The sequence below is a fragment of the Mus caroli genome, chromosome 14 (assembly GCF_900094665.2).
Source record: "Mus caroli chromosome 14, CAROLI_EIJ_v1.1, whole genome shotgun sequence".
Classification (NCBI taxonomy): domain Eukaryota; kingdom Metazoa; phylum Chordata; class Mammalia; order Rodentia; family Muridae; genus Mus; species Mus caroli.
This window is the reverse complement of record NC_034583.1, coordinates 51,914,952-51,941,484: the sequence shown is the minus strand read 5'-3', so window position 1 is coordinate 51,941,484 and position 26,533 is coordinate 51,914,952. Positions and strand designations below refer to the sequence as shown.

At 49.2% G+C, this 26,533-nt stretch overlaps 1 protein-coding gene across 10 annotated transcripts in view; it reads right to left on the bottom strand.

The window, feature by feature from the left end:
- Window positions 1–1,995: 1,995 nt before the first annotated feature.
- Spata13 (spermatogenesis associated 13) overlaps window positions 1,996–26,533 on the bottom strand; it is a 130,591-nt gene continuing 106,053 nt past the window's right edge. For 8 of the 10 annotated variants that reach the window (XM_029469026.1, XM_021182583.2, XM_021182582.2 and 5 more), the window contains 9 exons: window positions 22,823–22,959; window positions 21,675–21,854; window positions 20,947–21,132; window positions 18,447–18,626; window positions 16,714–16,946; window positions 14,874–15,003; window positions 12,203–12,575; window positions 6,786–6,860; window positions 2,001–5,703 (listed from right to left, as the gene is read on the bottom strand). In XM_029469026.1, coding sequence (XP_029324886.1) covers window positions 5,528–5,703; window positions 6,786–6,860; window positions 12,203–12,575; window positions 14,874–15,003; window positions 16,714–16,946; window positions 18,447–18,626; window positions 20,947–21,132; window positions 21,675–21,854; window positions 22,823–22,959 — 1,670 coding nt within the window. In that variant the 3' untranslated portion in view covers window positions 2,001–5,527. Of the gene's footprint in view, window positions 5,704–6,785; window positions 6,861–12,202; window positions 12,576–14,873; window positions 15,004–16,713; window positions 16,947–18,446; window positions 18,627–20,946; window positions 21,133–21,674; window positions 21,855–22,822; window positions 22,960–26,533 lie in introns of all 10 variants that reach the window. The other 2 variants (XM_021182580.1, XM_029469030.1) reach the window with 1 other exon arrangement.

The following is a 26,533-nucleotide window of genomic DNA, read 5'->3' as shown; positions in this document are numbered from 1 at the left end:
GGCTCTGTAGCTTCTCCTGACAAATGTTTTAACGGTCAGGCAAACGTGCAGCGGTTTCAAGAGCATAAGGATACTGCTCTGTTCTGAAGGGCAGGAGCTCACCCTCGGTGGCCATATGGGGATGGGGTATGCAGGTACCAGGAAGTCTCACCTTAGCAGAGCTAACCACACCCCACATTCACTCCTCAGCCCCCAGACAGCCCCAACAATGTACCCAAGAGGAGGTGGGACTGGGTTTGGCAATATCCATTATACTAAGGTGGCATCCACTGAGCATGGTTTAGCTTCTTTAGGTCTGACTGCTACAGCCAAGTCCCTTCATGTGTAGGTAGTGCAGTTGGTTGCTAGAGGGACCTCTGTGGTCTCTCAGCTTCAGGCTGCCACAGGCCCTTCTGCTCCCCTGGCTGTGGGGAATCCTCTCTAGCTGTATTCCTAGTCCTGCCCTCTCTCCCGAGTTAGCAGGAACCAAGCCTGTTGGTGCACTGTTTACACTACTCATCTGCCTCAGTTTATGATACCCCTATTCATAAGAGGAGGACTTGGTCACCAGTGTCCCCTTCCTTCCCTAAGGCCTGCTGGGATCACTGTGCAGCCTGCTTGACTGTCTCCCTGGGCAACCCTCTGCCTCGGATTTGAAACTTCTCTTCACAACCTACATAGGCAATACTGGCTACAGCTGGCCTTGAGCTCTTCAGCCACATTGGGGAATGCCAAATGCCATCAGTGTCACAAGGTCCTGGTCATTTGCTTAAAGTCCAGCTGCACAGACACCGTATGGTCTCAGTTCTGACCCAGCAGAGGCACTGCACCTCTCTAGGTAAGCCTTATGTGCTTCTCCACAGAACCCTTAGGAGTTGAGTCTGGGCCTGGATATTTAAGTTGAAGACTCCATTCTAGGAGCTGTCCTATGCCTACCTCACATCTATGGTGCTACTGTTACAAGAACATCATTGGGTTTGTCTGGCCACATTCCTCCAAAGGGACATGGTCTCTCTTGTGCATGCAGTAGACAACTATACATGTTTGTTTCACTTCCCAAACTCTTCTAGAATAACGTTCTTCCCCCTATGTTCCCTTGTGTGCATGGTGCCACCCTGGGCCACCCCTGCAGTCCCCAGGGCTGTCATTGTCACTCTTTGTCAGTGGACCCCATGGAGGAGGGAGCAAGTAGACAGATTATGCTGGGATTAAACACCAGAAAGCAAGAGGCAGCTTTGGCAACCCAGAGGAACCATGCTCTGATTAGTCACCACAAACAATGGCTTGTTTACTGGGTTTTTCTGAGCTTGCTAATGAGAGGAGGAAATTCCTATTCACCCCACCCCCTGGGTGAGGGAGGCCAAGGCTGCAGGCTGACCTCCCAGGGAAGAGCCTTGCCAGCAGCTCTGACCACCCAGAGGCATAGAGACCTGGTCACCCATGCTCTATCACTCGTGGAAAACTGCAAGGGATTTAGCCTTCCAGGGCTGGGCTGTCACTCAGCCCTGGTCAAGAGGGCCTGCTTAACCTTGAGGGTAAGAGGTGGGGCAGTTCCTGGTTACATCTGCAAACGCAAAAGAGGCTAACAAAACCCACCCAAACTGTCCCTTGTCCTCTCTGGCTCATAGCCTACTCTAATGGCCCCTCTCCACGCCCCTCAAGAGCCTTTCTCCAACACCTCCCAGTGATTCCCTCCCACCCATCAGGAATGAGTCTTTAGGAAGAAGCACCAAGCTCAAGGCAAGAAAGGATCTGTAAATTCCAGCATCTGCTGCCTTTTAAAAATGTTTTCTTGAGACAGAGTCTCATATGGCTTAGGTTGACCTTGAACCCCTTATCGAAGCCAGAGAAACCTCCTCCCTCCACCTCCCAAGCGCTGGAATTAGAGGTATGTGCTATCACACCCAGTTTTATGCAGTGCTGACAATCAAACCCAGGGCTTTGGGCCTGCCCCAGCCGGCCTCTTTCTGTATAATGTGTTCTATCTTCTTTTACTATGGAGATGCATCTCTAGAACCAGCTTGGCAAATTAATTTTAATATACAAATACAAAATGACAAATAGAGATTCACAGCATTTACAAGAAATCAAATAACAGTATATATTTTTTTAAGAACAAAAAAACACCCAAAACCAACAAACCCTTCATTCAGCCAAGATGCACGTCTAGCGCGAGGGTCCTATTTCAGGATCAAAGGCAGCCCACCAGCTCAGCAGCTTGACTCTTACAGATCACAGCGCCACAGCCTGGATTCGTTATCATCAAAAGCATAGCCAAGATCGGCAAGTCACGCACAGTGGGCACCAATACGTACCCCAAAAGAGGACCAATTAAATTATAGAAGCGGCTCAAAGTACTTTCTAAATACAATTGGCAATGCCCAGGAGAACAGTAATGGCAATAATGTGGTAGGTACATGGGGTGGCTTAGCAAATTTACATACATTATATAAGCTGAGGTTTCTTTCCCCTCTCTAAGGCTGGCTAGACGTTTCCACTTACTTTGTCCTAAATCTTTCAAGCGCCCCTTTCCCTGGATCCTGAGAAGGAACAATCTGTGGGCACAATGTGCCCAGCATCCTGCCTGTCAGCTGCTGAAAGGCACTGACTTATATTTCTTGGCACTGGCCTGAGGACACTTCTGCTTTTCCTATCTGTGATGAAGCCGTAATGCAGAAACCATGCCCTGGCTCCAGGAAACTCTGGCTGGGAAAAAGGACTGACTTGTCCTGAGAAACATCAGCAATCCAGTTACAGATTCCCACATGCACATGATGCTGGAGCGCTGGCACTTAAAAAAAAAAAAAAGAAAAAAAAAAAGACTTGCGCTTTGAACCAGGTTTCAAATTAAATACACTTTCTGCTTTGCATGTAATGACAGCGACGTAGGATGAGGAATCAGTCTTCAATAGTTTGGACAGTAAAAGGCACAGTAGTTAGAAACAGTGGTGGTGGTGGCTCTCACCTGCAGGGGTGGATCTACCACGCACGGCAAGGAAGACCAGAGCAGGTGACAGGAGCTAGGGGCCGGCATCAAACGCTCACACAAGCCCAATCAGCTGCTGGAATGTTCTTTCTTTCTCTACACCTTCAAGTGTTATGATCACTTTTTACCTACCACACAACACCTACACGTTATAGGTACAATCTAAGCCAGGGAGGCCTTCTCTATCATGTGAACAGAGCTGGCAAATTCTGGAATGCTAAAAATACGCTAAAAATAGAACAAATGAAATTCATCAACATTTTAAATCACCAATATTATTTGGCCCATTGAGGGAGAGGGAGGGGATGTTCGTGAGCCATTTGGGCAGGAGGTTCTTTGTTGTTTCTATTTCCTTCCAAAGTAGAGCACATGCCTTAAATCAAGAAGGAAGTTTGGCGAACTGAAATAAAAACCACTAAAGGTCCTCCATGTTCGGTATTTGGTAATAAAATGTATACTGACATACAGAGTTTTACAAAGTCAAAGGCTAGTACATCTTTTAAAAACACATTAGTTTTCAAAATCACCCAGAAATCCCAAGTAAGAGTCACCTGGGTCAGACTTTATTTGATCAAGCACATCTCAGGCTGTATAAAATCACCCAGGGCCAGCCCAGGTCTTGAATGTGACTCAATATAAACACGTCCTGATATCCGGGATTGTTAGGGGGCTCTGTGGAGGTAGGTGGGAACTGGAAGTTAGGGCAGCTGGGAATTCTATTACGACTGGTCACCAACATAACCTTCTTCACTATCGTCAGCTGTAACAGCAAATGGAGCCTGCAGCGGGTCTGACTCAAGAGGAATCCGCAGTGAAAATGAACAGGACCAACGACTATTCACTTCTTTAAAGCAATTTTCATATTAACAATACAACTGTGGGAATTGCTGCGCACACACACTGGAGCACAGAAAAGTACCCAAAGTATGGTTTCTAAAATATATCCTGACATTCTATTAGAAAACAAACAAAAAACCAACCAAACACCAACCAACCAACCAAACCTGTCAGTTATATAAATGCAGTGAAGTTGAGGCCTCCCTCTCCCTCCCTGCCACCCTCTTACACATACACATACACACACACACACACACACACACACACACACACACACACACACACACGGCGCATGCTCTGTGCACTTGAACCACTTCATAGCACACAGTCACACCTGCTGGGGGGCCACTGACTACAGTCCCCAGCAGTGCTGCCTATAAGTGACCATGCCAGGGTGCACAGCAGGGTTGAGGCTGATCCCAGGTCCAGGGTCAAGGTTATTAGCTGTGATGTGACTTGTTTCAGGCATAGATGTGGAGACACGGTGAACTGTGCTGACGGACCAATACCTTCACCTCTGACACTGCAGACTTGCTCATTCTCAAGCGAGAGCTGATGAGAGGCGAGAACCTTGCACAAAACCGCACACAAGATCACATCCAAAGGAACACACGAGCCACACACGGCAGGACCCCTCCTGGCCAGCCCGATGTGCAGGCTCAAATGCAGAACCAGTCTCCCTTAGATCGTGTTAAAAGGCATTTTCATCATGTAACAAATACAGTGTCAACAGAGAAAGGTTGCTCTCTGTGGGTGTCAGTTCGTGTGGCCCTCATTAAGAGTCAGCTCTCTCAGAGCTAAGGAGCCATCAAGACCATTCTCGAATTACTACTGTTTCAGGGTCACGTGACAGAGGCGTGTCCATTTCCCCAGAAAGCAGGATGGTTTTGCCCTGGCTTTCTCTGTGGATGTAGGTGTTTTCATCATCTCACCAGTGATACAAAGGGCCGCTGAAGATGCAGTGTCACATTATCAAAGTTACACGTTTCACATCACCCATACTTCTGCGGATGGCAGGTTCTTAGGTTGTGAGGGGTGAGCAAGGCGTGACCTCTGAAGGGACAAGTCAGGTGGCAGCAGCCTTCCCACCTGTCTGGAAAGTGGCACTGCCCTGAGGATGCTATCATCCCCGGCACTGCCAGGGCAGTAGGTGCCTCCCGATTCTCTTGAGAGTAAGGAACCTTGCAGGATGAGATCTACACTCTAGCTTGGCATCTGCGACACCTTGGAGAACTATGGGCACCTGCTCCTTCATGGTCTCTTCAGAGCCTGGCCAGACCCAGGTCATCCCATGGCTGCCAACATCTTACTAACTCCTGTCAATGAGTCTCCTTTAAGATCAAACACAGAAGCTGTCCTCAATGTAGTTGCTCCTGAGGGACTGAAAGGCTCCTGATACTGTTCGGAACTGGAGCAGGGGTGTGACCGTCAGTGGGAAACTGACTGAGTCAGCAGTCTCCATGCAGAGAAGCCCTGGTCCTTATATCATGGCCACCGGAGAGTGCGGCTTCCAGTGTGGGACAGAGCAGTGCTTCATGGTTCCTTCCTTCCACAAGGGTGCTGGGGCCTTTCAAGGTCAAAGCTGAGTCCAACTTCTTCTCCCCTTCATCGATCCCCAAATGAAGTGTTCAGCACTGAGCAAGAAGCCATCCCTGGACATCACGCTGAAGTGACAAAGCTGGTCTTCCTCCCCACAGTACCTCAGAGGCACGCCCTGGGTAAGGCTCATTTCCGGAAGGGGGTGAGTTTGTGGAAAGTGTGCCAGAATATCGATGGCTTCCTCTTGGGCTCAGCCAAGGCAAAGACCTGCTGCTGCGGGATGCTGGTGGGCACAGTGATGTGGCGCTGGTGAAGGGGCGGCAGGCTCTGGTGGGGTGGGGCCACAGGACAGCTGTTGTAGCCTAACTCAGGAAGGACAGAAGAACAGACCAGTCACTAGGAAGCCACATGGGGACTAAAGTACTTATTAGCTAATTTCAAGGAATCAAGAGGACATCTAATAACTGCCCTACAAAATGAGAATTCAGATACCCTGTGCAGGACCAGCAAGGGTTACCTCATGAAGCCTACCCAAAACCTCTGAAGAAGGAAGCCGAGAGGATGGAGCAGGTCAACTTCCACCACAAGAGAGATCAGTAAAGACTCAGAACTGGGCTTTCTGGTGTGGACTGGAAGCAGTAACACATTTTGAACCAAGGCCCGGAGCCAACACTCCCTTGGTGTAAATGCCACTCCACACTTACTGACCATGAGTATTTGAGGGCAATTCTTTGATTTCTCTGTGCCCCAGTTCACTAATCTCTAATATGGGAGTAGCAAGAATGAATGAGATAGCATTCACTGGCATTACCTACCCTGGGGAGAGCACTGAGTGTGAGCACTAGGACGGTGGTGTGGTCCAGTCATGAAGTCTTCTATGTCACTGCTAAGTGATTCTAGTATGTACAGGAGTGGGGGAGTGCTCTACGAGAAGCCCAGGGTCTTCTCATCTACCGATGCTCTGAATGTTAGGACCTCACCTCACTGAAATGCAGTCCAGTCTCCTTATCTAAGGGACCTCACCTCACCTCACCTCACTGGAATACACTGCAGTCCCCTATAGCTGAGACCTCACCTCACTGGAATGCACTGCACTCATGTGTAGCTGGCAAACAGTTTGGTGTTAAGAGATTCTTCCTCAAATCAAAGTTGCAAGGGGTTACTTGACTGGTGGCTCAGCAGATACCCAGTGAGACTCATCCTCTAGGGCCATGAGGAGCAGAAGGCACTGGCAGGACTGGGAGCCCCGAAGGCCTTTACTGCTACTGAGATAGTTCAGGCACCTGAATTCAAACCTGAAGAAGACTCCCCACCTGCCTGTCCATTTGTTCCTTAAGCAGTCTGGCTTTTCCTCTCCACGCAGAGCTGCAAAAAGGCTCTGTGTGGACAGACTCCAGGTCATCACAGGACGCACAGAGGCAGGTGAAGCTCCCGCCAACCTTACCTTTAGATTTCCCATGTCCTGCCTTCTGAGCGTTCAACATGGCGAGTTTCTTCTGATTTTCTGGGATTTCCATTCCTGGATTTGGAAACAGATGTGGTCTACGTTCAGAACCCGGGAAAACATTTTCAGAATAAACTGTGTACACCACGCACCAGTGCCGAGGCATTCTCTACAGACTGACAGACTGAAGTAAAGAACCCTGCGAGGTGAGGAAAAGGAAGGGTGCCAGAAGTCACCGGGTGCCTCACGATGACCTCTGAGCTCAGGTATTTTAGAGAGTGATATGAGGTACAATTGTCGTGACACACAGACCCTTAGTGTCTCAAGACAAGACACTGCCAGGTCAATGTTCACATGGGAGTCACCCTAACTGTAGGTCTAAAGCATGACGCTCTGGAAAGACAGCCCAAGGTAGAGGGGCTTGGGGCTGCTGCTCACACGTGCCAAGAGCTCTGTGGGCGGAGATTCTACTTGCCTGAAGCCTCAGACTGGAACTCTGCACCCTGGCTGTGCAGTGGACAGCAATGCTGTCAACATATGGTAGGCCAACTAGGTATTGGCCTGGTGAGGTAAGCTGTACCAGGAGAGAGGACAGACTGGCTTTGGAGGGAGGCAAGACAGCAGAGGAGCAACCACAGTGGCTGAGGTGGCTGCTTCTCCTGAGGTAAGAGGTGGCACACAAGTGGGAGGTGAGGAGCCAGGCTCCACTGTGGCAAAGCTGAGTCATATCTACCTCTGCAGCTTCTACTGACCCTCGTCTCTGTCTTGGATCTACTCTACTTTGGCTAACTCTGCCGTCCTGCCTTTATGCAGTGACATACTCAATGACTGCCTGACTGGCAAGGGTCTCCTTCCCACCCCATACCCAGACACAGAGACTGGTGTGTGGCTCCAGAGAAAGCATGAAGACCTGACCTCACTGGTACTCCGCAACGGGAGCCCATGAAGCAAAGGACACGCACAAGAGGAAGAACAGAGCTGAGAGTTGAGGACTCCTCTGTGATTGTCATGAACCCTCAGGGGAAGAAGTGCAAACATTCTAACTCGGGTGCTTCTAGCCACACCAGACGGTGCAGAGTGACTCATTTAACTGGGAATTGGTGACCCCATCACTTCACGTTTCAGTAATTACCTGCACGCTTCTAGAAGGATTTCGTGACACGCCTTATTGCAACAGGGTCTGATGGTCAACAACCAATGCATGGCGACTGCGGGGGGGGGGGGGGGGGGGGGGGGGGAAGGGGTGTCCAGATTTCCTTGGGTCTAAAGGGCAGCTACCCAGAGTGGCAGATCCCATCTGTGAGGCTGGCCATTGTGTGCTGTCACACTAGTCTCTGCTCTGGTAGTTTCTGAAGAAATTCTTACTTTTAATGGCAAGATAGCCCGGTGGAGTGCAACACAGGACCCCAGGACACTTTCTACAGCCAACTGCAGAATCTAAGGCCACATCTTAAGCTGGTGGCTTGGAACAGGAGACATAGGCACCACCCTTAAACCCCCTTGGGCTCTGTAGCAGTGAGTGATACTTGACCAGACACATGGTCCTTGAGATCTGGGCAACTCAGGCGTTTCTCACCCATGTGACCCCTGTGCACCCCTGGTCTCTGGGCACTGCAGCTCACATCTAGAAGTGCATGTTCACATTCCCAATCTGTGTGGGTGGCTCCGGAGCGTGGGCACAGAAACTGTGAGCGCTTGCACTGGTGAATGCCACCCGGCACCTTCCTTCTCACAAGATTGTGCAATTAAAAAAAAGGCCAGCGGAAGTTGGGGTGACAAACCAAAACACAGGCTAAGTTCCCCTTATCTGAAATGTGTGGGGCCAGCACATGCCACTCTTTAGATTTCCTAATATTTTCACATACACAGCACATAAGGTGTCTTGGGGGATGAGACCAAAGTCTCAACACAGGATTCAGTTATGTTTCATAGATACTTTATCTTATTTATACACAGCCTGAACGTGATTCCAAACTATACACTTTTGGGGCATCTGCATTTTGACTGATGCCAGGTGTGAAGTTTTCCTCATTGATGGTCAGAGATTTTGATCTTGGGACTAGAGATGGTCTACCTGTACAAGGACCCTACTGAACACGAGAAGCACGAGCTCACTCTGGCACATGGTACGGGCTCTGTGGTTGCCATAATCGGGAAAGCACAGGAGGAACTGGGTCTGAACTGACCAGACAGTGAGGGGAACGTAGAGTGTTTTGCAACAGTGCCGATAAAAGGGAAACCAATACAACTGTCTGGCAACTCTAGGCTAGGAAGATGGCCTCGCAGGAGTGGGAAGGTGTGCGCGCGCTACAAGTGTGAAGTCCTGAGTTAAAATCCCCAGCGCTCACATAACAGGCTGGTGTGCTCATGTGTGTACCTGCAACCCCAAATGCTGTGCGGGATTGAGACAGGAGGACGGCTGGGGCTTGCTGGCTCCCAGCCTAGCTCTGGGTTCAGTGAGACCCTTTACAAGTGGAAAAGGCAGAGGGTGAGAGAACAGGTAGGCCACTAGACGTCTTTCTCTGACCTCCACACCTATCACCCTACCAAGAACACGCATACTCATATGCAGCATAAATAAATACATAAGTGGGGCTGGAGAGATGGCTCAGTGGTTAAGAGCACTGACTGTTCTGCCAAAGGTCCTGAGTTCAAATTCCAGCAACCACATGATGGCTCACAACCATTTGTAATGGGATCTGATGCCCTCTTCTGGTGTGTCTGATACATAAAATAAATGCATCTTATATATTTAAAAATAAATAAATAAATAAATACATAAGTGAAGAAATAAAGGGAATCATCAGATATTTCTACTGGTTGGGTGAGGGCATGTGCGTGTGTGTGTGTGCTACCATTATGTAGTCAGTCCCTAGGACCACACCAAGCTGAAAGAGTGCCTCATCTGCTCCGGAGCCACCCACACAGATTGGGAATGTGAACATGCACTTCTAGATGTGAGCTGCAGTGCCCAGAGACCAGGGGTGCACAGGGGTCACATGGGTGAGAAACNGTTTCTCACCCATGTGACCCCTGTGCACCCCTGGTCTCTGGGCACTGCAGCTCACATCTAGAAGTGCATGTTCACATTCCCAATCTGTGTGGGTGGCTCCGGAGCGTGGGCACAGAAACTGTGAGCGCTTGCACTGGTGAATGCCACCCGGCACCTTCCTTCTCACAAGATTGTGCAATTAAAAAAAAGGCCAGCGGAAGTTGGGGTGACAAACCAAAACACAGGCTAAGTTCCCCTTATCTGAAATGTGTGGGGCCAGCACATGCCACTCTTTAGATTTCCTAATATTTTCACATACACAGCACATAAGGTGTCTTGGGGGATGAGACCAAAGTCTCAACACAGGATTCAGTTATGTTTCATAGATACTTTATCTTATTTATACACAGCCTGAACGTGATTCCAAACTATACACTTTTGGGGCATCTGCATTTTGACTGATGCCAGGTGTGAAGTTTTCCTCATTGATGGTCAGAGATTTTGATCTTGGGACTAGAGATGGTCTACCTGTACAAGGACCCTACTGAACACGAGAAGCACGAGCTCACTCTGGCACATGGTACGGGCTCTGTGGTTGCCATAATCGGGAAAGCACAGGAGGAACTGGGTCTGAACTGACCAGACAGTGAGGGGAACGTAGAGTGTTTTGCAACAGTGCCGATAAAAGGGAAACCAATACAACTGTCTGGCAACTCTAGGCTAGGAAGATGGCCTCGCAGGAGTGGGAAGGTGTGCGCGCGCTACAAGTGTGAAGTCCTGAGTTAAAATCCCCAGCGCTCACATAACAGGCTGGTGTGCTCATGTGTGTACCTGCAACCCCAAATGCTGTGCGGGATTGAGACAGGAGGACGGCTGGGGCTTGCTGGCTCCCAGCCTAGCTCTGGGTTCAGTGAGACCCTTTACAAGTGGAAAAGGCAGAGGGTGAGAGAACAGGTAGGCCACTAGACGTCTTTCTCTGACCTCCACACCTATCACCCTACCAAGAACACGCATACTCATATGCAGCATAAATAAATACATAAGTGGGGCTGGAGAGATGGCTCAGTGGTTAAGAGCACTGACTGTTCTGCCAAAGGTCCTGAGTTCAAATTCCAGCAACCACATGATGGCTCACAACCATTTGTAATGGGATCTGATGCCCTCTTCTGGTGTGTCTGATACATAAAATAAATGCATCTTATATATTTAAAAATAAATAAATAAATAAATACATAAGTGAAGAAATAAAGGGAATCATCAGATATTTCTACTGGTTGGGTGAGGGCATGTGCGTGTGTGTGTGTGCTACCATTATGTAGTCAGTCCCTAGGACCACACCAAGCTGAAAGAGTGCCTCATCTGCTCCGGAGCCACCCACACAGATTGGGAATGTGAACATGCACTTCTAGATGTGAGCTGCAGTGCCCAGAGACCAGGGGTGCACAGGGGTCACATGGGTGAGAAACGCCTGAGTTGCCCAGATCTCAAGGACCATGTGTCTGGTCAAGTATCACTCACTGCTACAGAGCCCAAGGGGGTTTAAGGGTGGTGCCTATGTCTCCTGTTCCAAGCCACCAGCTTAAGATGTGGCCTTAGATTCTGCAGTTGGCTGTAGAAAGTGTCCTGGGGTCCTGTGTTGCACTCCACCGGGCTATCTTGCCATTAAAAGTAAGAATTTCTTCAGAAACTACCAGAGCAGAGACTAGTGTGACAGCACACAATGGCCAGCCTCACAGATGGGATCTGCCACTCTGGGTAGCTGCCCTTTAGACCCAAGGAAATCTGGACACCCCTTCCCCCCCCCCCCCCCCCCCCCCCCCCGCAGTCGCCATGCATTGGTTGTTGACCATCAGACCCTGTTGCAATAAGGCGTGTCACGAAATCCTTCTAGAAGCGTGCAGGTAATTACTGAAACGTGAAGTGATGGGGTCACCAATTCCCAGTTAAATGAGTCACTCTGCACNGTCTGGTGTGGCTAGAAGCACCCGAGTTAGAATGTTTGCACTTCTTCCCCTGAGGGTTCATGACAATCACAGAGGAGTCCTCAACTCTCAGCTCTGTTCTTCCTCTTGTGCGTGTCCTTTGCTTCATGGGCTCCCGTTGCGGAGTACCAGTGAGGTCAGGTCTTCATGCTTTCTCTGGAGCCACACACCAGTCTCTGTGTCTGGGTATGGGGTGGGAAGGAGACCCTTGCCAGTCAGGCAGTCATTGAGTATGTCACTGCATAAAGGCAGGACGGCAGAGTTAGCCAAAGTAGAGTAGATCCAAGACAGAGACGAGGGCAGAAAGCACATTCTTGGGCTGTATGGGCCACCTCTGCTAATATTACACAGAGCACATGCCCGCAGTGCCATCTACAGATTCAGCCCTTGAGGGAGTATCTGGGAAGAGAAGGCCAGTGGAGGAGGGGGCTGAGGGGACTCACCCATCTGCTGGTCCTCCTGCACCCGCCGCCTCTCGTCCGCATAGGCCTGCAGCCACCTGGCCTTGTCTTCTTGCTTTCTGGCACAGAACAGATGGACCTCGTCCGTGGCTTTGCTGACCAGCTTGAAGGCATTCCGCAGGCTGAGGCTCCAGTCTTTGTCCCGCCCATCCTCCACGTCCACAAGCTCCACCTCGTCCATGTCCATGCGGCCCTTGTAGTATAGCATGTCCCTGCGCAGCAGGTCCTTCTTGCAGGACACCAGCTGGTGGTCGAAAAGGAAGAAGATGCGCTGCTGGCTCTTGCCCTGCCTGGTGATTTTGGTCAGCTCTCCGGAATGAATCAACTCGGAGCTTCGGTCTAGAATGTCCAGGCCCTAAGGGAATGCAAGTACCCGGTGAGTGTTCCAAACCAGATTGTTTCCAACAACAGGGATACAGAAGGGGACTTTGATGCAGCCTTTTAGAATATTCCACCCAGTTTCCTAAGACCAGGCATTGCTGCCCTCCACACATCTAGGTAGGGCCTCCAAGGCTGCTCAGATCTTGACTTCACAGGTTCCTTGTCATGTATTTTCTACTCTTCATTTCCTAGCTCTACGGATTTATGTAGGGTGCATATGTGCGTGGGTACATTTGTTTCTGGCAGGGTGATATGTGTGGAGGTCGGAGAAGGACATCTAGTGACCTGCTTAAAGTGTCTCCCTGATCTAAAAACTCATGTTAAAATAATAGCATGCTGGGGACTAGAGAGATGGCTCAGGGGTTAAGAGCACTGGTTATTCTTCCAGAGGTCCTGAGTTCAATTCCCAGCAACCACACGGCAGCTCACAACCATCTTCAACTCCAGTTCCAGGGAATCTGACATCCTCAAACACCAGAGCACATAAAATATAAATAAACAAACAATGGGGCTGGAGAAATAGCCCAGAGGAGGTTAAGAACACTGACTGCTCTTCCAGAGGTCCTGAGTTCAATTCCCAGCAACCACATGGTGGCTCACAACCATCTGTAATGGGATCTGATGCCCTCTTCTGGTGTGTCTGAAGACAGCTACAGTGCACTCATATACATAAAATAAATAAATCTTTAAAAAACAAACAAACAATGGAATGCCGACATTTTCTGGAGTGGGAGCTGATAAAGACTTGACTTCATGACAATAAGGGAGACTCAGAGGTTTTGCCACACAGGGACATAGCATTTCTATTATGGCTCCCGAGTCAGGCATTTATCTACTTGCTGGTATAGGTAGCTTAGGGTCCTGCAAACAAAACGCCAGGCTGCCAGCAAGAACTTAGTAAATTCTGATGAGATGGTCCCTAAATGTCAGACTCTACGGTCAGAAAGCAAGCACCCCTTTATAATACCTAGGGTGGATGGACGTTGACATCACCCTAACCAAGCTGGTATGAAGCTGGCCTCCATTTATAAAATTTTCATTTTCCTTTAATCCCAATAATACACAGAATGTTTTGCAGGCAGAAGTGCTTGGCTTCAAAATATTTCTTCTATTTCCTTCCCTACAGCAATTTTGTGCCCCAGATTCTTCACTTAAAAAAAACAACAACAAGGGATCAGACAGCAATGTCGGAGGGATGCTCAGGGGGGAAAAAGCATTTCTCTTTAGCTCACCCTGTTCTCAGTAACTTCAGCCCTATTTCCGCCTTCTCACCCAGTGACTTCTGCCTGTGAAAGCCAGTTCTGACCAGTTGGTAGATGCAGTGACCCTTATCTGGTTCAGCAACCACCTGAAAGGTACCAGCTTGTTCTGAGCTGCTAGTGCAGTGCAGGTGACCACAGTGCAGAGGTGACCCGTCTAAACTCCTGGACCTGGAGGAGGTTCTTACACCTTTTAGGGCCTTCTCCCTGTCCGGGGGGTGGTGCCTACTTCTAAAGAGCACTGAAAGGATTCACTGAATTCATAAATGTAACTAACAGTGAATAAGTTAGGGTGCTACATATTCTCTGTGTGTGTGTGTGTGTGTGTGTGTGTGTGTGTGTGTGTATGCACATAAGGGTAAGTATATCCATTGGCTCATCACTATCAGATAGGATTATCTGTACTATTACATAATGATCAAGTAGCCTAAGAAGTAATATTTTCCTCCTCAACTTACAGACAAAAGATAATTTGCTTGGATCATTTGGGATCCTAATATGTCACCATGACTCGAGTCCCCCATGCTCCTATGACTGTGTTCTATGACTGTGTGGGAGCTGGCTCTCCTTGTCAGAGGACCAGACACTAAGCACTGTATTAGTGACCTTGTTTCTTTTAAAAGTTACTTTTAGTTATTTAATGTGTGTGCATAAATGTGTACGGGCATGCGTGGGTCACACTGCTCGTGTGGAGGCTGGAGGATAGCTTTCATGGTCAAGTTCTCTCTTTTTACCATGTGGGGCCTGGGGAGTAAACTCACATCCTTAGGTTTGGCACTTTTACCCTCTGAGCTACCTCGCCTCCTACTCTGACTTAATTTTTTGGTAGACATTGTATATCATTAAGGTAGTTAGTTGTCTTTCAGACTCATCAAAATCCCTCCGAATGCACAAGGCGATACTCCATGAAAGCCAGAACATACAGTGCCAATCACAGGAGGCTAACGTATGCTGTTGCTGGGTGCAAGAGCAGGAGCGGCAAGCCTCACTGCGCATGTGTGAGTGCCTCTCACCTCCCAGCCTACGATGGACACCTGCCAGCGGGCGATCTTGTCGATGCTCTCCAGCTTGCGCTTGCGTTCATTGATCAAGCAGGCCACGTTCTTCATGGCTTCATAGGCTGCCTTTATATTGTTGTAATCGCTGCAAAAAAAACCGGAAAGTTCACTTTAATTGTAAGACATGAAGTTCACACATGAGGGCTGACAAAATAACGAGCTCAGTCCCCGGTTTGTATGCTAATGGTCTAGACGAGGCACTGAGTAAGAGCCATTGTTCCCGTGAATAGACCACAGTCTACACAGGTTAAGTGAGCCGAGGGGAACGCGATTCACAATTCTTTTGGAATAAGAATGTTGCCATTCATTTCCCAGAAATCACCATGAATGAAAGTAAATGTCACAGAAACCAAGTGTTAGTCATAGCAACTGTGAATTATTCTCATTAGTACCGAGATCTGTTCTTGATCTCTGCTTTGATTTCAACACAACCACTTCTGCTATATAAAGCTGCTTAAAAACCACTAGCCCTTTCGAAAGTAATTATCCACATCAAGTCTCATCTTTTACTTGTTTAGGGAGGGGCATAAAAGACCATGAGCAATACAGTCTGAAGGTCTTCCAGCAGAGCCCAGCCCATGCCTCTAAAACTGTCAAGTATGGAAAACCCTGAAATCAAAATCGAGATTTACACAGAGGCTAAGACCACGAGTGGCCTGTGTAAGAAAATGTTACGCTCGGGTTTTGTTCAGTGGAAGTAATCTGGGGATGTGTAGACCAGCCATTCAGTCAACAGGCTGGAGCACTTAGCTCACGTGATGACACAGCAGGGACCCTGGTGGACTGAGTTGGAGCCTCAACAGCCTTGAGAGCAGAGGCAGTGAGCCAAACACAGGGGTGCTCCAGTCCTGGGAAGTCTGCAGCTTTGTCCACAAAGCAAGTCTTCCCAGGCCTATTCTCCGAGGCAGAGCAGGAGGCAAAATAAACAAGACCTTCAACTGCCCCAGAAGTGGATGCCCCAAGCAAAGGAAAGGGACAATGCTTTTTTTTTGCTAAAAGTCCCCAAAGAAGGGCAGAATCAAAGGGGTTTTGTTGTTGTCTTTTTTTTTCTAGAATTTTTTTCTGTTTTACAAAAGAAAGAAAGGATAAAAGGAAGGAAAACAGGAAGGAAAGAAGGAAAGAAAAGAAAAGGAAAGGAAAGGAAGAGAAAGAGAAAAAGAAAAGAAAAAAGAAAGAGAGAAAGAAAAAGAGGGGGCTGGAGAGATGGCTCGGCAGTTAAGAGCATCAACTACTCTTCCAAAGGTCCTGAGTTCAAATCCTAGCAACCACATGGTGGCTCACAACCATCCTTAACAAGATCTGACGCCATCTTCTGGAGTGTCTGAAGATAGCTACAGTGTAACTTACATATAAAAAATAAATATAAAAGAAAAAGAAAAAGGAAAGGAGAAAAGAAAGAAGCCAGCTGTGATAGCTCACGCCTTTAATTCCAGCACTTGGGAGGCAGAGGCAGTAGGATCTCTGAGTTCAAAGCCAGCCTGGTCTACAGAGTGAGTTCCAGGACAGCCAGGGCTACACAGAGAAACCCTGTCTGGAAAAAACCAAACCAAACAAACAAAAGAATTCTTTTGTTTTTCTATGTCTGGAAGTCATGGATTATCTTCACATACTCTGTTAAACTGATAAACACTTGAAAACTTCCCTGAAGCTCAGAGGCAGTGTAGCAATGCTGCCACATTACCATCACCACCAGCACCACCACCAGCACCACCACCACCTGTCCCTGCCGTTCCAGGAGCACCAGGCTGGCTGGGGCTTGGCTCCACAGTCCCTGGGCGGCCCCCAGCTTACTTACCCGTGCTCCTGTGTGGTGTACTTGAGCAGCTCAGCCAGCTGCAGCGGGTATTTGCAGATCTTCTGCACAGGCGTGAGGAGGAAGCCGTCCAGGGCGATGTCGATCATCTGCTGGAGCAGGCGGCAGGCCTCGAAGAAGTGCCGGTACTTGCTGTGTTTCATGAGGTTGGACAGCTCCACACAGGCGCCCGGGTGGTTGTTGCAGTACTCAGAGTAGATGGCGAAGCCCTCTTGCTGGAAGGGGGAAGACAACCTCATCAGTCAATGGCTCTGAGCCGTCCGTCCGTAGGGACACCCCTGGAGAAGAGGGGGACAGGCCAAGACCCCAAGGGCAATCCAAGCTTGACAGCGGCTTTCGTGGCTGGTGGGGAGGGAGATCATTTGTGGTCTGGGGGTAGTGGATAACGGGGCTCTGTTTATGGGTGGGTAGAGGGTATTCTACCACTGTGCTCAGTCAGCTCCTGAGCCTGCAGCTGGTACAGCAGAGGGGCAAAGCAATGCTCTGAGGCTCGGCTCAATGGCCTCAGCCCCGTCCTCCCGCTGATAAACTCTGCCTTGGAGGTACACACTGCCTAACTCACAACCCTTGGGGCTAGTTTCCACGTGTTACCACTTCTCCTAACTTCTCCATGTCCCTTCTCTCAGAGTTTTATCCTGAGGGGCAGCCACGCAGCTGCCCTGCCCTTCTCATGCTGTCTGCTCTCCTGGACTTGGAGCTACACTCTTTCCTCTGCCCACCCATTCTTCCCTCAGGACTGGGCAGACATCGCTTTAAAAGCCCTGTCACTGGGTGCTAGTCTACATCCAAGGCTACCGTCTTTCCTCCAGCTTCAGTTGTTGGGCAACATGCTCACAATGGCCCTTCCTTCCTGTTTCCCCCATCCCACTTTGCATGCTTGACTGACCGTAAATGCAGCGGGCATCCCAACAAGTCCCCCTTTCCCTAGCATGCGATTTCCCAGCCTACCTGCTAACTCTATGCACAAGTACTACATACAGACCACTGCTCTCCTCTTTGTTGGTACAACTAGCCTTGCCAGACTTCCTTTGAAAATACCCTTTTTAACAGGTCTCCTCCTTGTCCTTGTCCCCGGGCCATCATCCGACAGGGCTGACCACGGCGATGACAGCAGTTAAGACTCTTCTGTGTCTGAGGCCACCCACCTGTCTGCTCTTGTCCCACTTTTGCTCACTTTGAAAGCCTCTCCCTAACTGCTTCCCACAGGACCAAGCTACTTCAGTCGCACAGGTCTTCAGTGTCTCGAAGATGCCAGGACAGCTAGGGACCCATTCTGCCTGTGTTTCTAAGGAACCACCATGCTCAGCACTTTAAGGTCCATCCACTCCTCCAGCTCCAGTCTCCTGCCTCAAGAAAACCACCAGGTCCAGCACCCAGGAAGTGAGGGGATACTGCTGCCATTGTTAGCACTACTAGAACTATTGTCTAAGCACAGCAATAAGATCACTAAAATCTTCTCTTGTCGGTTATAGTCAATCTCGTCATAAGTCCCAGTAATCACGTCACCAGCAGAGAAACGCTGAGGTCATGCTGCCATCTACCCACGAGCATGCGACCTCGGATCCTCCACTCTCATGGGAAGAAAACTCCTATCTAGCTAATGGCAGTGCATGAGGCAAGGCAGCACCCCCTGGAATGTCTTTGGCGGAGACATCTTTCTACGCTATTGTCTGACAGGATGTGATTAACGGAAGAACGGAAGAACAGTGACATACGTGCTCAAGAAAGCAGGATCCTATTTCACTCAAGTGAGGTTCCTCTTTGTTGTACTGTTTCTCAAGGTCTTTCAGAAACTTTCTTTGGAATTTGTAAATGTCTTCAATGTTTCCGAAAATAGTGGCTAGCTGCGCAACGGTGAACATTCCCGTGTGCTTACGACACTGTCGGATATAGCCCTGCAAAGGACAAGAGCAAACGGTTTTATTTGTTTAGAGACAGTGGAACAGTTTGTTGTTTCTGCTTGTGTTTTGGCCCACCACCACAGCCTCGGGCTGAATTTTAGTTTAATTTTAGGATAGGGTTTCACACTATGTAGCTCAGGCTGGTCTCAAACTTGCAATCCTCCTGATGTAGACAACCGTGTGCTGAGATGACAGGTGTGTGGCACCATTCCCAAGGTGGGGTGAATTTTAATTAGAGAGAATTATTTTCATCTCTGTGGGGCTGATGAGACAGTCACACATTTACAACTATAATTCACCAAAAAGTATTTTTTCAAAACAAGATGGAAGTGAAGAGTTTCATGTGGCCAGCCTCCAAGTTTCCAGAAGTGAGTTTCAAACAGAAGAGTTTACAAACGCCACCACGTGTATTGTGTGTGCATGTGTTTGTGTTGGGGTGTGGTGCATGTGTGTTCATAGTTGTATGAGAGTCAGAAGCCAACCTTGGGTGTCCTTCCTCAGGTAGTGTCCTTTTTGTTTGAAACAGAGTCCTTACTGGTCTGGAACTCTCCAAGCAGATGAGGCTGGCTGGTCAAAGAGCCCAGCCCCAAGGATCCACCAATCTCTACCTACCCACTGCCAGGCTTAGAGATATGTGTATGTCTGGCTCCGTATTGGCACACTTTCTAGATTCTGACTTTCCTGGCCAGGGAGATGAAGGAGGTTAGTGTGTGAAGGCTTGCTATCAAATCTGATAACCCGAGTCAGTGTGGCTTTGGTTTGTTAAATCACGGCAAAGACCCAAGATCATCCATGCCACGGGCTCCATCATACCTGCTTTCGTTATATACCAGGGGTCTGTACATCCTTGATCTGAGACCTGTGCCTACTAAGAGGCCTACGTAATGACTACTTCCCTAGGCACACTCTCAGAGCTGTGCTCTGGCTTGGGAGTTAGTGATAGGAAGGAAAGGCCACACATGCACGTACAGTTACCTCTTAGCATTGTATGCTGAAACAGAACTGACCACTGAATAAAAGATAAACCACTGCCTTCTTATGTGCAGTGGAACATGTGAACATGTATGTGTGGTACAAGAGTGTCCATTCAGGTACACATGATTTTAATCTTTTTTTTTTTTTTTTTTTGTTTTTTGAGACAGGGTTTCTCTGTGTAGCCCTGGCTGTCCTGGAACTCACTCTGTAGACCAGGCTGGCCTCAAACTCAGAAATCCGCCTGCCTCTGCCTCCCAAGAACTGAGATTAAAGGCGTGCGCCACCACTGCCTGGCGTGATTTTAATCTTAATCACCTTTACACCTACCTAATACTGTTTCCCAGTGTGTGTGTGTGTGTGTGTGTGTGTGTGTGTGAGAGAGAGAGAGAGAGAGAGAGAGAGAGAGAGAGAGAGAGAGAGAGAGAATGTCTTACCAACTGGGACTCACAGTTTTGGATAGACTGGTTGACCAGAGAGGCCATGGGATCTGTCCATCTCTGCCTCCCAGTGCTGGGGTTAGAGACATATGCTGCCACGCCCAGCTTTTATGTGGATGCTAGGAATCCAAACTTACATCCTCATGCATATGCAGCAAGCCCCTAAACCACTCTACCCCTGTATGAATTTTAAGATTCACACACTTTGACAATGCAGATTCTAAGCTTAGGGGACACACTGTCTTCCAACCCATCCTCTAAATGTCAAGGTCTCCGTTCCCTCATCTGCAACAAGCAACTAAGAGGATGTGTTCCCCGGTGATAATGCCGAGAAGAGCTGAGCTGAGCCGGGTAACCAACGGGGCAGTCCACGGTCCGTGCTCCTCAATGCTCAGCCAGAAACTGACTCTAAAGACCACACGCTTGTGGAGCAGAGAGATGAGCAGCAGCAGGCCATGTTCACCCATGCTGGAACAGGCTCGCCTGACGCAAGCCTGTCGCTAGCACTGGGTGCTCACAGCTGAATGAGCAGTGCTGCCATCAGCCCCCAGAGCTATGCAGCTCACATGATCCACAAAATGACAACCAGCTTGGGAGGAAGCAGCCTTTCAGCCCCCTTCTACTAATGTTCGGTTCTCCAAAACCAGATGAGATTACTGAATAACAAGCTGGGCGTGGTAGCCAGCGTCCATAATCCCAGCAACTGTTACACCGTCACACACTGTCTTTCCCCGACTCCCCACTGTAAAGAGACTACCGACGATCACTGAAAGGACCACGGCAACATCGCCAGGTAGGACCATATTTTCCCCTGTGCAGCAACCACCCAGCATCTTGCCGGAGAATCCGATGAGATAGACGCACTGGGTCGGAGGCGGTGGCAGCCCCTGACTGGCACTGACCTCGCAGATGTCCTTCAGGTGCTTGATATACACTCGCTCGGTGTTCATGATCTCCTGGATGACGTTGGTCCGCATCTGCTGCTGGCTCTCCGGGTGCTTGTGGCGGGCTTTACTGGTGTCCTCATCCTGCTCTTCCCCATGGGAGCTGCTGCAGCTCTCAGGCAGCTCCTCCTGATTGACTCGAAGCTGCAGGCCACACACAGGAGGCAGGGAGCTTAGGGGAGAGGAAGTGGTAGCAGGACCAAGGCAGAGACTTCCCTGCCCTCGCTCTCTGTGCCGAGTTATAAAACCACAACGCCCTCGATACGTGTTCATGGGCAGAAGCAATGCCAAGTAGCTTATTGCCTTCTATTATGATTATTAAGATTTTGGGGGCTGGAGGGCTGGCTCAGCGGTTAAGAGCACTGACTGCTCTTCTAGAGGTCCTGAGTTCAAATCCCAGCAACCACATGGTGGCTCACAACCATCTGTAATGAGATCTGATGCCCTTTTCTGCTGTGTTTGAAGACAGCTAGCTACAGTGTACTCATATACAAAAAAAATCTTTAAGAAAAAAAAAAACAAAAAGATTTCTACTCCAACTAGCCTTATTTCCTACAGGCCTGGCTTATGTGTATTAAACACAATGACAGAAGAACTGGACCTGGGTGAAACTGAGATCTGCTGAAACTCTACTGCAATCCCCTGCCCATGAACATCCCCTGGACAGCTCAGAGGGCCACACTTACCCTAACAAAGCTTGCAGGGAACCAGGCCTCTTTGTCTTCATTCCTGCCCCACCACCAGTCCTTGTTAGAAGCTTCCAGAACTTGGATGACATCACCAGCCTTGAAGCCCAGTTCCTGGTCGTCCATAGTTACATGGTCCCACAGTGCTTCCGCACAGACCACGCTGCCATCGCTGATGAGCTGCGATGGAGACAGGAGAGCATGCTTAGCATCCAGCAAAGTGGGCAGAGGGAAAGGAGCCATAGGCTCGTTCACTGTCTGCAAAAATCTGTGCTACTGAGATAAACTGGTTGTCTGAAATCAATGGTGGGAAACAGTATTAGGTAGGTGACTGTAACCTACTCTTAAAGGGCCACTCGGGTCATCTTTTAAAAGGTGTGCATACATGCTGGATGTGGTAACACACACCTGTCATCCTGCCATGTGGGAGGAGTTTGAGGCAGGGGCTCACAAGTTCAAGGCTAGTCTGGGTTGTGCAGGTGCCTCTTGGCTCACAATGGAGTCATATCATGCTAAGTCATCATAAACCATCCCAGCATGCATTCCTACACCTAGTCACTGTGCAATGCCCTGACTCAGCCTTTTCTAGTGGCACCCAGGATGGGCCGAAGAGCGCATCTGAAGTGCATCACATGATGAGATGCCTCATGTCACCTAAGTCACTGAGCACTTACTGTAAGGAAAGGAAAACAGAACGGTCATTCCACACCACAATCCGAAAATGATCCAAACCTACACCGGCATCTAGCTTTCATGCCGTGGAAAAGTCAGGTGTCTGGAGTAGGGACAGTCACCTATCAGACTTAGTATTTGGAATCGTCGCTTTACAAATGTCTTCTGAGCCACCACACTAGATGTGAGGGCTTCACAGTGGTTAAGTGACACCCTGGTGAGGTCATGCCCCACGTGCACCACTCCAGAGTGTCAAGATGTGGAGAAGACCAGTACCTGCTTAGCTAAGTGCTTATATGGCTACAACTGTCAGAAACCTGCAAAGCTCAGTTACAGTCACGGTCCTGGACGATGACGGAAACTCAGTGTTGAAAAGCAGCCAGCAGAGTCGCAGGCTTCAGGAAATGCTAGGTAAGTACTAACTAGACAGCCACAGCCCTGAGAACCAAGGATCTGGCACATGTGGGATCGAGTACCTCATTGATGGCCAGCTGTTCCCCTCCTGGCTGCAGGTACCGAGGGTTGGCCTGGCAGAGCTCCTCATAGCTGAAGTCTTCCTCACTACCATTATCATCCACTAAGGCCGAAGACTCCGCACCTCCATCTGAAGAGACTGCAGGGGGGGGGGGGAGCCAGAGAGAGCATGTTTTTAAAAGACTCGGGCACGGTAGTTCACACCTGTAATCTCAGCACTCAAGAGGCAGAGAGCACACAAATCTGAGGCAGACATGGGTTAGTTACACAATGAGTTCCAGACCAGCCAGGGTTGCAGAATAGGACACGGCTAAGCTAACAACCACCGCCACCAATCTATATGGCAAAACAAGAGGCAACACTCCTCAAGGAAATGGTTATTTTATCTCACCAAGAGTAGGAAAGTGTTTCGCAATCTCCACTCTAATCTAACACTCTAACTCTGAGGTGGCAGCTGGTGCCAGCAGCAGCAGGCATCCAGTGTCCCTGTGCCTCTGACGTAGAGCATTTCAGATATTGCCGATGGTGTTACTTTTGTGAGTCAAGGGAGAGGGGATTATTTACAATTTAGTAGGAAATCCACCCCAGAGTGGATGTAAAAAATGCAAACAAATATAGGGGCTCACATCTATGATTCCTGAACCTGGGCTGAGGCAGGAGCATCGCCACGGCTTAGAGGCCAACCTAAGTTACTAAATAAGACTTTGTTTAACAGGCAAAGGGACAAGAACAGAGTAATGTTTTCAAGCAATCTGTTGATAGCCTCGAGGAAGGGAAGAGTCGGAGGACTGCAACTTGAAAGACCCTTCTGCAGCCTGTGCGGCAACAGCTGTGCAGCTGAGGTCAGGAGGTCTCCATGTGGTCAGATGGGCCACTCCTCCTCTCAGTCCGCCCATCCACAAGGAACGGTGGCTCAGCATCACAACAGGAAACTGTGGGCATCTTTTTCAAAGATGAGGGCTTAACCAGGGTTAGTGAGGGCATGGATCTTTGAGACCCTAAAACCTCCACTCTCCTAAACCAGCATAATCCCTAACTACGTCGTAAATACTGGCCCTATACCCACAGATAAATGTAGTCCTCACCCTTCATCAAGGAAACTTCTTGTCACACAGGCCCACGACAGAAACCACAACCAATAGAAACACAGAGTCTTAGAGTTCCAGTCTATAAATTACTCCCACACCTAAGGCTCAGAGAACATTGTGGAAGAGGGGTCAGAAGGATCGTAAGAGCCAGAGGATTGGGAGGCTTCTGTGAGACTGAGACTCCTAACAATAACCAAAGCTACACATAAAGTCCCAAACACAAGCCGAAAAGGACAAAAGAACGGATAAGTGAACGTGGATGGGAAGGGAAACCCATTGGCCGTACACGGAAGAACTAAAGGCAACCGAGGGATGCTAAGAGCGGGCTTATCCAATACCAAACAGTCAGACCTTAAAACACACATACCAGTACCATGTACAGACTGAACAGACTGCAGTTATGTATTTAGGGATACACACACACACACACACACACACACACACGTATATATGTATGTATGTAACGATTAATGAAAAAGTCATACATCTGAAGGAGTGGAAAGGGTATATGGGAGGGCAAAGGGAAGGGAATTGAAACACTCTCAAAAAATAATTAGTAAAAAATGTGGGGAGTGGCAGTTTGTTTAGAACACCACAGTACACAGATGTTCTTTTGGAACGATGGCTCCTCTTAGCATTGCTGAGTGCTGGAGACATACTGATTTAGCCTCCCTCTGCTACAGGAGCAGGGACATCTCCAGCACCATTTTCTCCAGCAGGAGGTCTGCTGAGTGCTGGGTGGGGGCACATGGGGAACTGGGGGGGGGGCGCTCATCTGCCTTACGGAGCCAAGACCAGCGGCTGGTGAGCTGGAGCTTTGAGGGGAGCAAAGGGGCTCAGTGTCTAACACGCAAGCCACATACTGCCTCTAGAGAGGAAAGAATACCGCTCTTGGGGGCGGGGGGTGGGAGGGAGGTACCACCTCGGCCATGACACCGAGCTAGCCCTGGACCAAGAGCCAAGGGTAGCAAAATCTGAAGCATTCATCACATGTGACTCCATGACCCCTTTATAACACAACGCTTCACCTCCAAAGGTTTCCATTAACTTATGACGGTGGTCCAAAAAAATTTAAATTGAACTTCCCAGAAATAAACAGTCCCTATGTCTGCCTGCTGGTTTATATTTACGGTGCTACAGATAGACCCAGGGCTTTATGCCTACTAGGCAAGTAGCCTTGAGCCCTATGGAATATGTTTTTATTACTGTTATATTTTATTATTATTATTGTCCTTCTGAACCTTGTGCGTAGTCTACAAATTCAACATTACCAGAGGTATGCACAAATAGGAAGATCATGTCAGGTACATGTCAGGTTTGACCTGGGGTTTCACATATCCATAAATGTATCTCCTGTGGCTAGGGCGCTTCTGGGCATGGGGTGAGGATGGGAAGGAAGGCAGGAGACTCTCAGGGCCATAGAAAGCCATGACTGTTCTTTCTGTGTGTGGTTTTTTTATGACCAGTCTCACTACATAGTCCAGGCTGATCTAGAATTCACATCCCTGTGCCAGGGTCAAGGGCTAGGTCACAGGAATGTGATACCAATTGGCTTCTTTCTGAGTTTGAAATCAGGGTGTAATGAGCTTGTAATCCAGGGTCCCCTTACACTGTGGGTTTCAGAAAATAACGTTTGCAGAACATAATGACTCTGCTACAACAGAAAGAGAAGTGGCGGGCTACGGAGATGGGGTTGCTGCAGTGAATGGGCAACAAGGTCCTACCCTGGAAAGCTGAGCAGAATGGGAGTCCACAGGTGACTGATGACATCATCCTCAGGCTGGGAACTGCATGAGCTCAGCAAAGTTCTGGAGGGACTGGTAAAAGGGACAGCACAGGAAGAAGCAGTGGGGTGGCCTGGAGGCTCCTCTGCCATAGCCACCCACCCTGGGCTGCCCCATCCCATGGGCCTAAGCTCCACTCAGTTTCTTCCAGTGGCATGTGAGACCTGGCTGGGTACACTCATAAGCCCATGTCTTCTTGTCTTGTCCTCTGGGGCTGGGGTTCCCTGTCGCCTGCAAGCCTCACAGCATTGTTGTAGCCACACCGCTTTCAGAGTTCTCCTGTCACTCTTGAGAACACACTCCTGTGCCTGGCTGTATACCGGTGTTGTCAAGGCTCTGGATACCGACGAGTCCGTAAATCTTGGACAAGTGCATGGGATGCAGCTGGGCTGGAACTCCACGGCCTGCAGTGTTCAGTCCCTTCTCCCACCCCAAGCCTCAGCTCTCATCCCTAACTGCAATCAGGCAAGCTCTGGTTACAGTGTAGTGAGCTGCTTTGGAAGTGCCTCAGGGAGTGAGCCAAGCCACTCCTGAACTTGAACCCAAAGCCAAGATGCACAGGAACACTCTCGGGAGCTCCTCCGATGTCCTGAATCTGGTATCTTTCTGACTCTCTAGGGAAAGCGCAGCCAGGTGGGCAGGGGTAGCCATACAAGGGGACACGTGTGATAGCAGTCATCAGCACCTACAAGCTTCCCCTCCCCCACTATTCAGGGATGCAGGGCTAGAGGAAGCTAGGCCTCAGCAGTCTGAGAATTACGGTACAGTTTCTTCCTTTAAATCGTAGCTTCCATGCCCCTCCTGTGGTCATAGGCCTTGCAGGTGCAGAACTGAAGGCTAC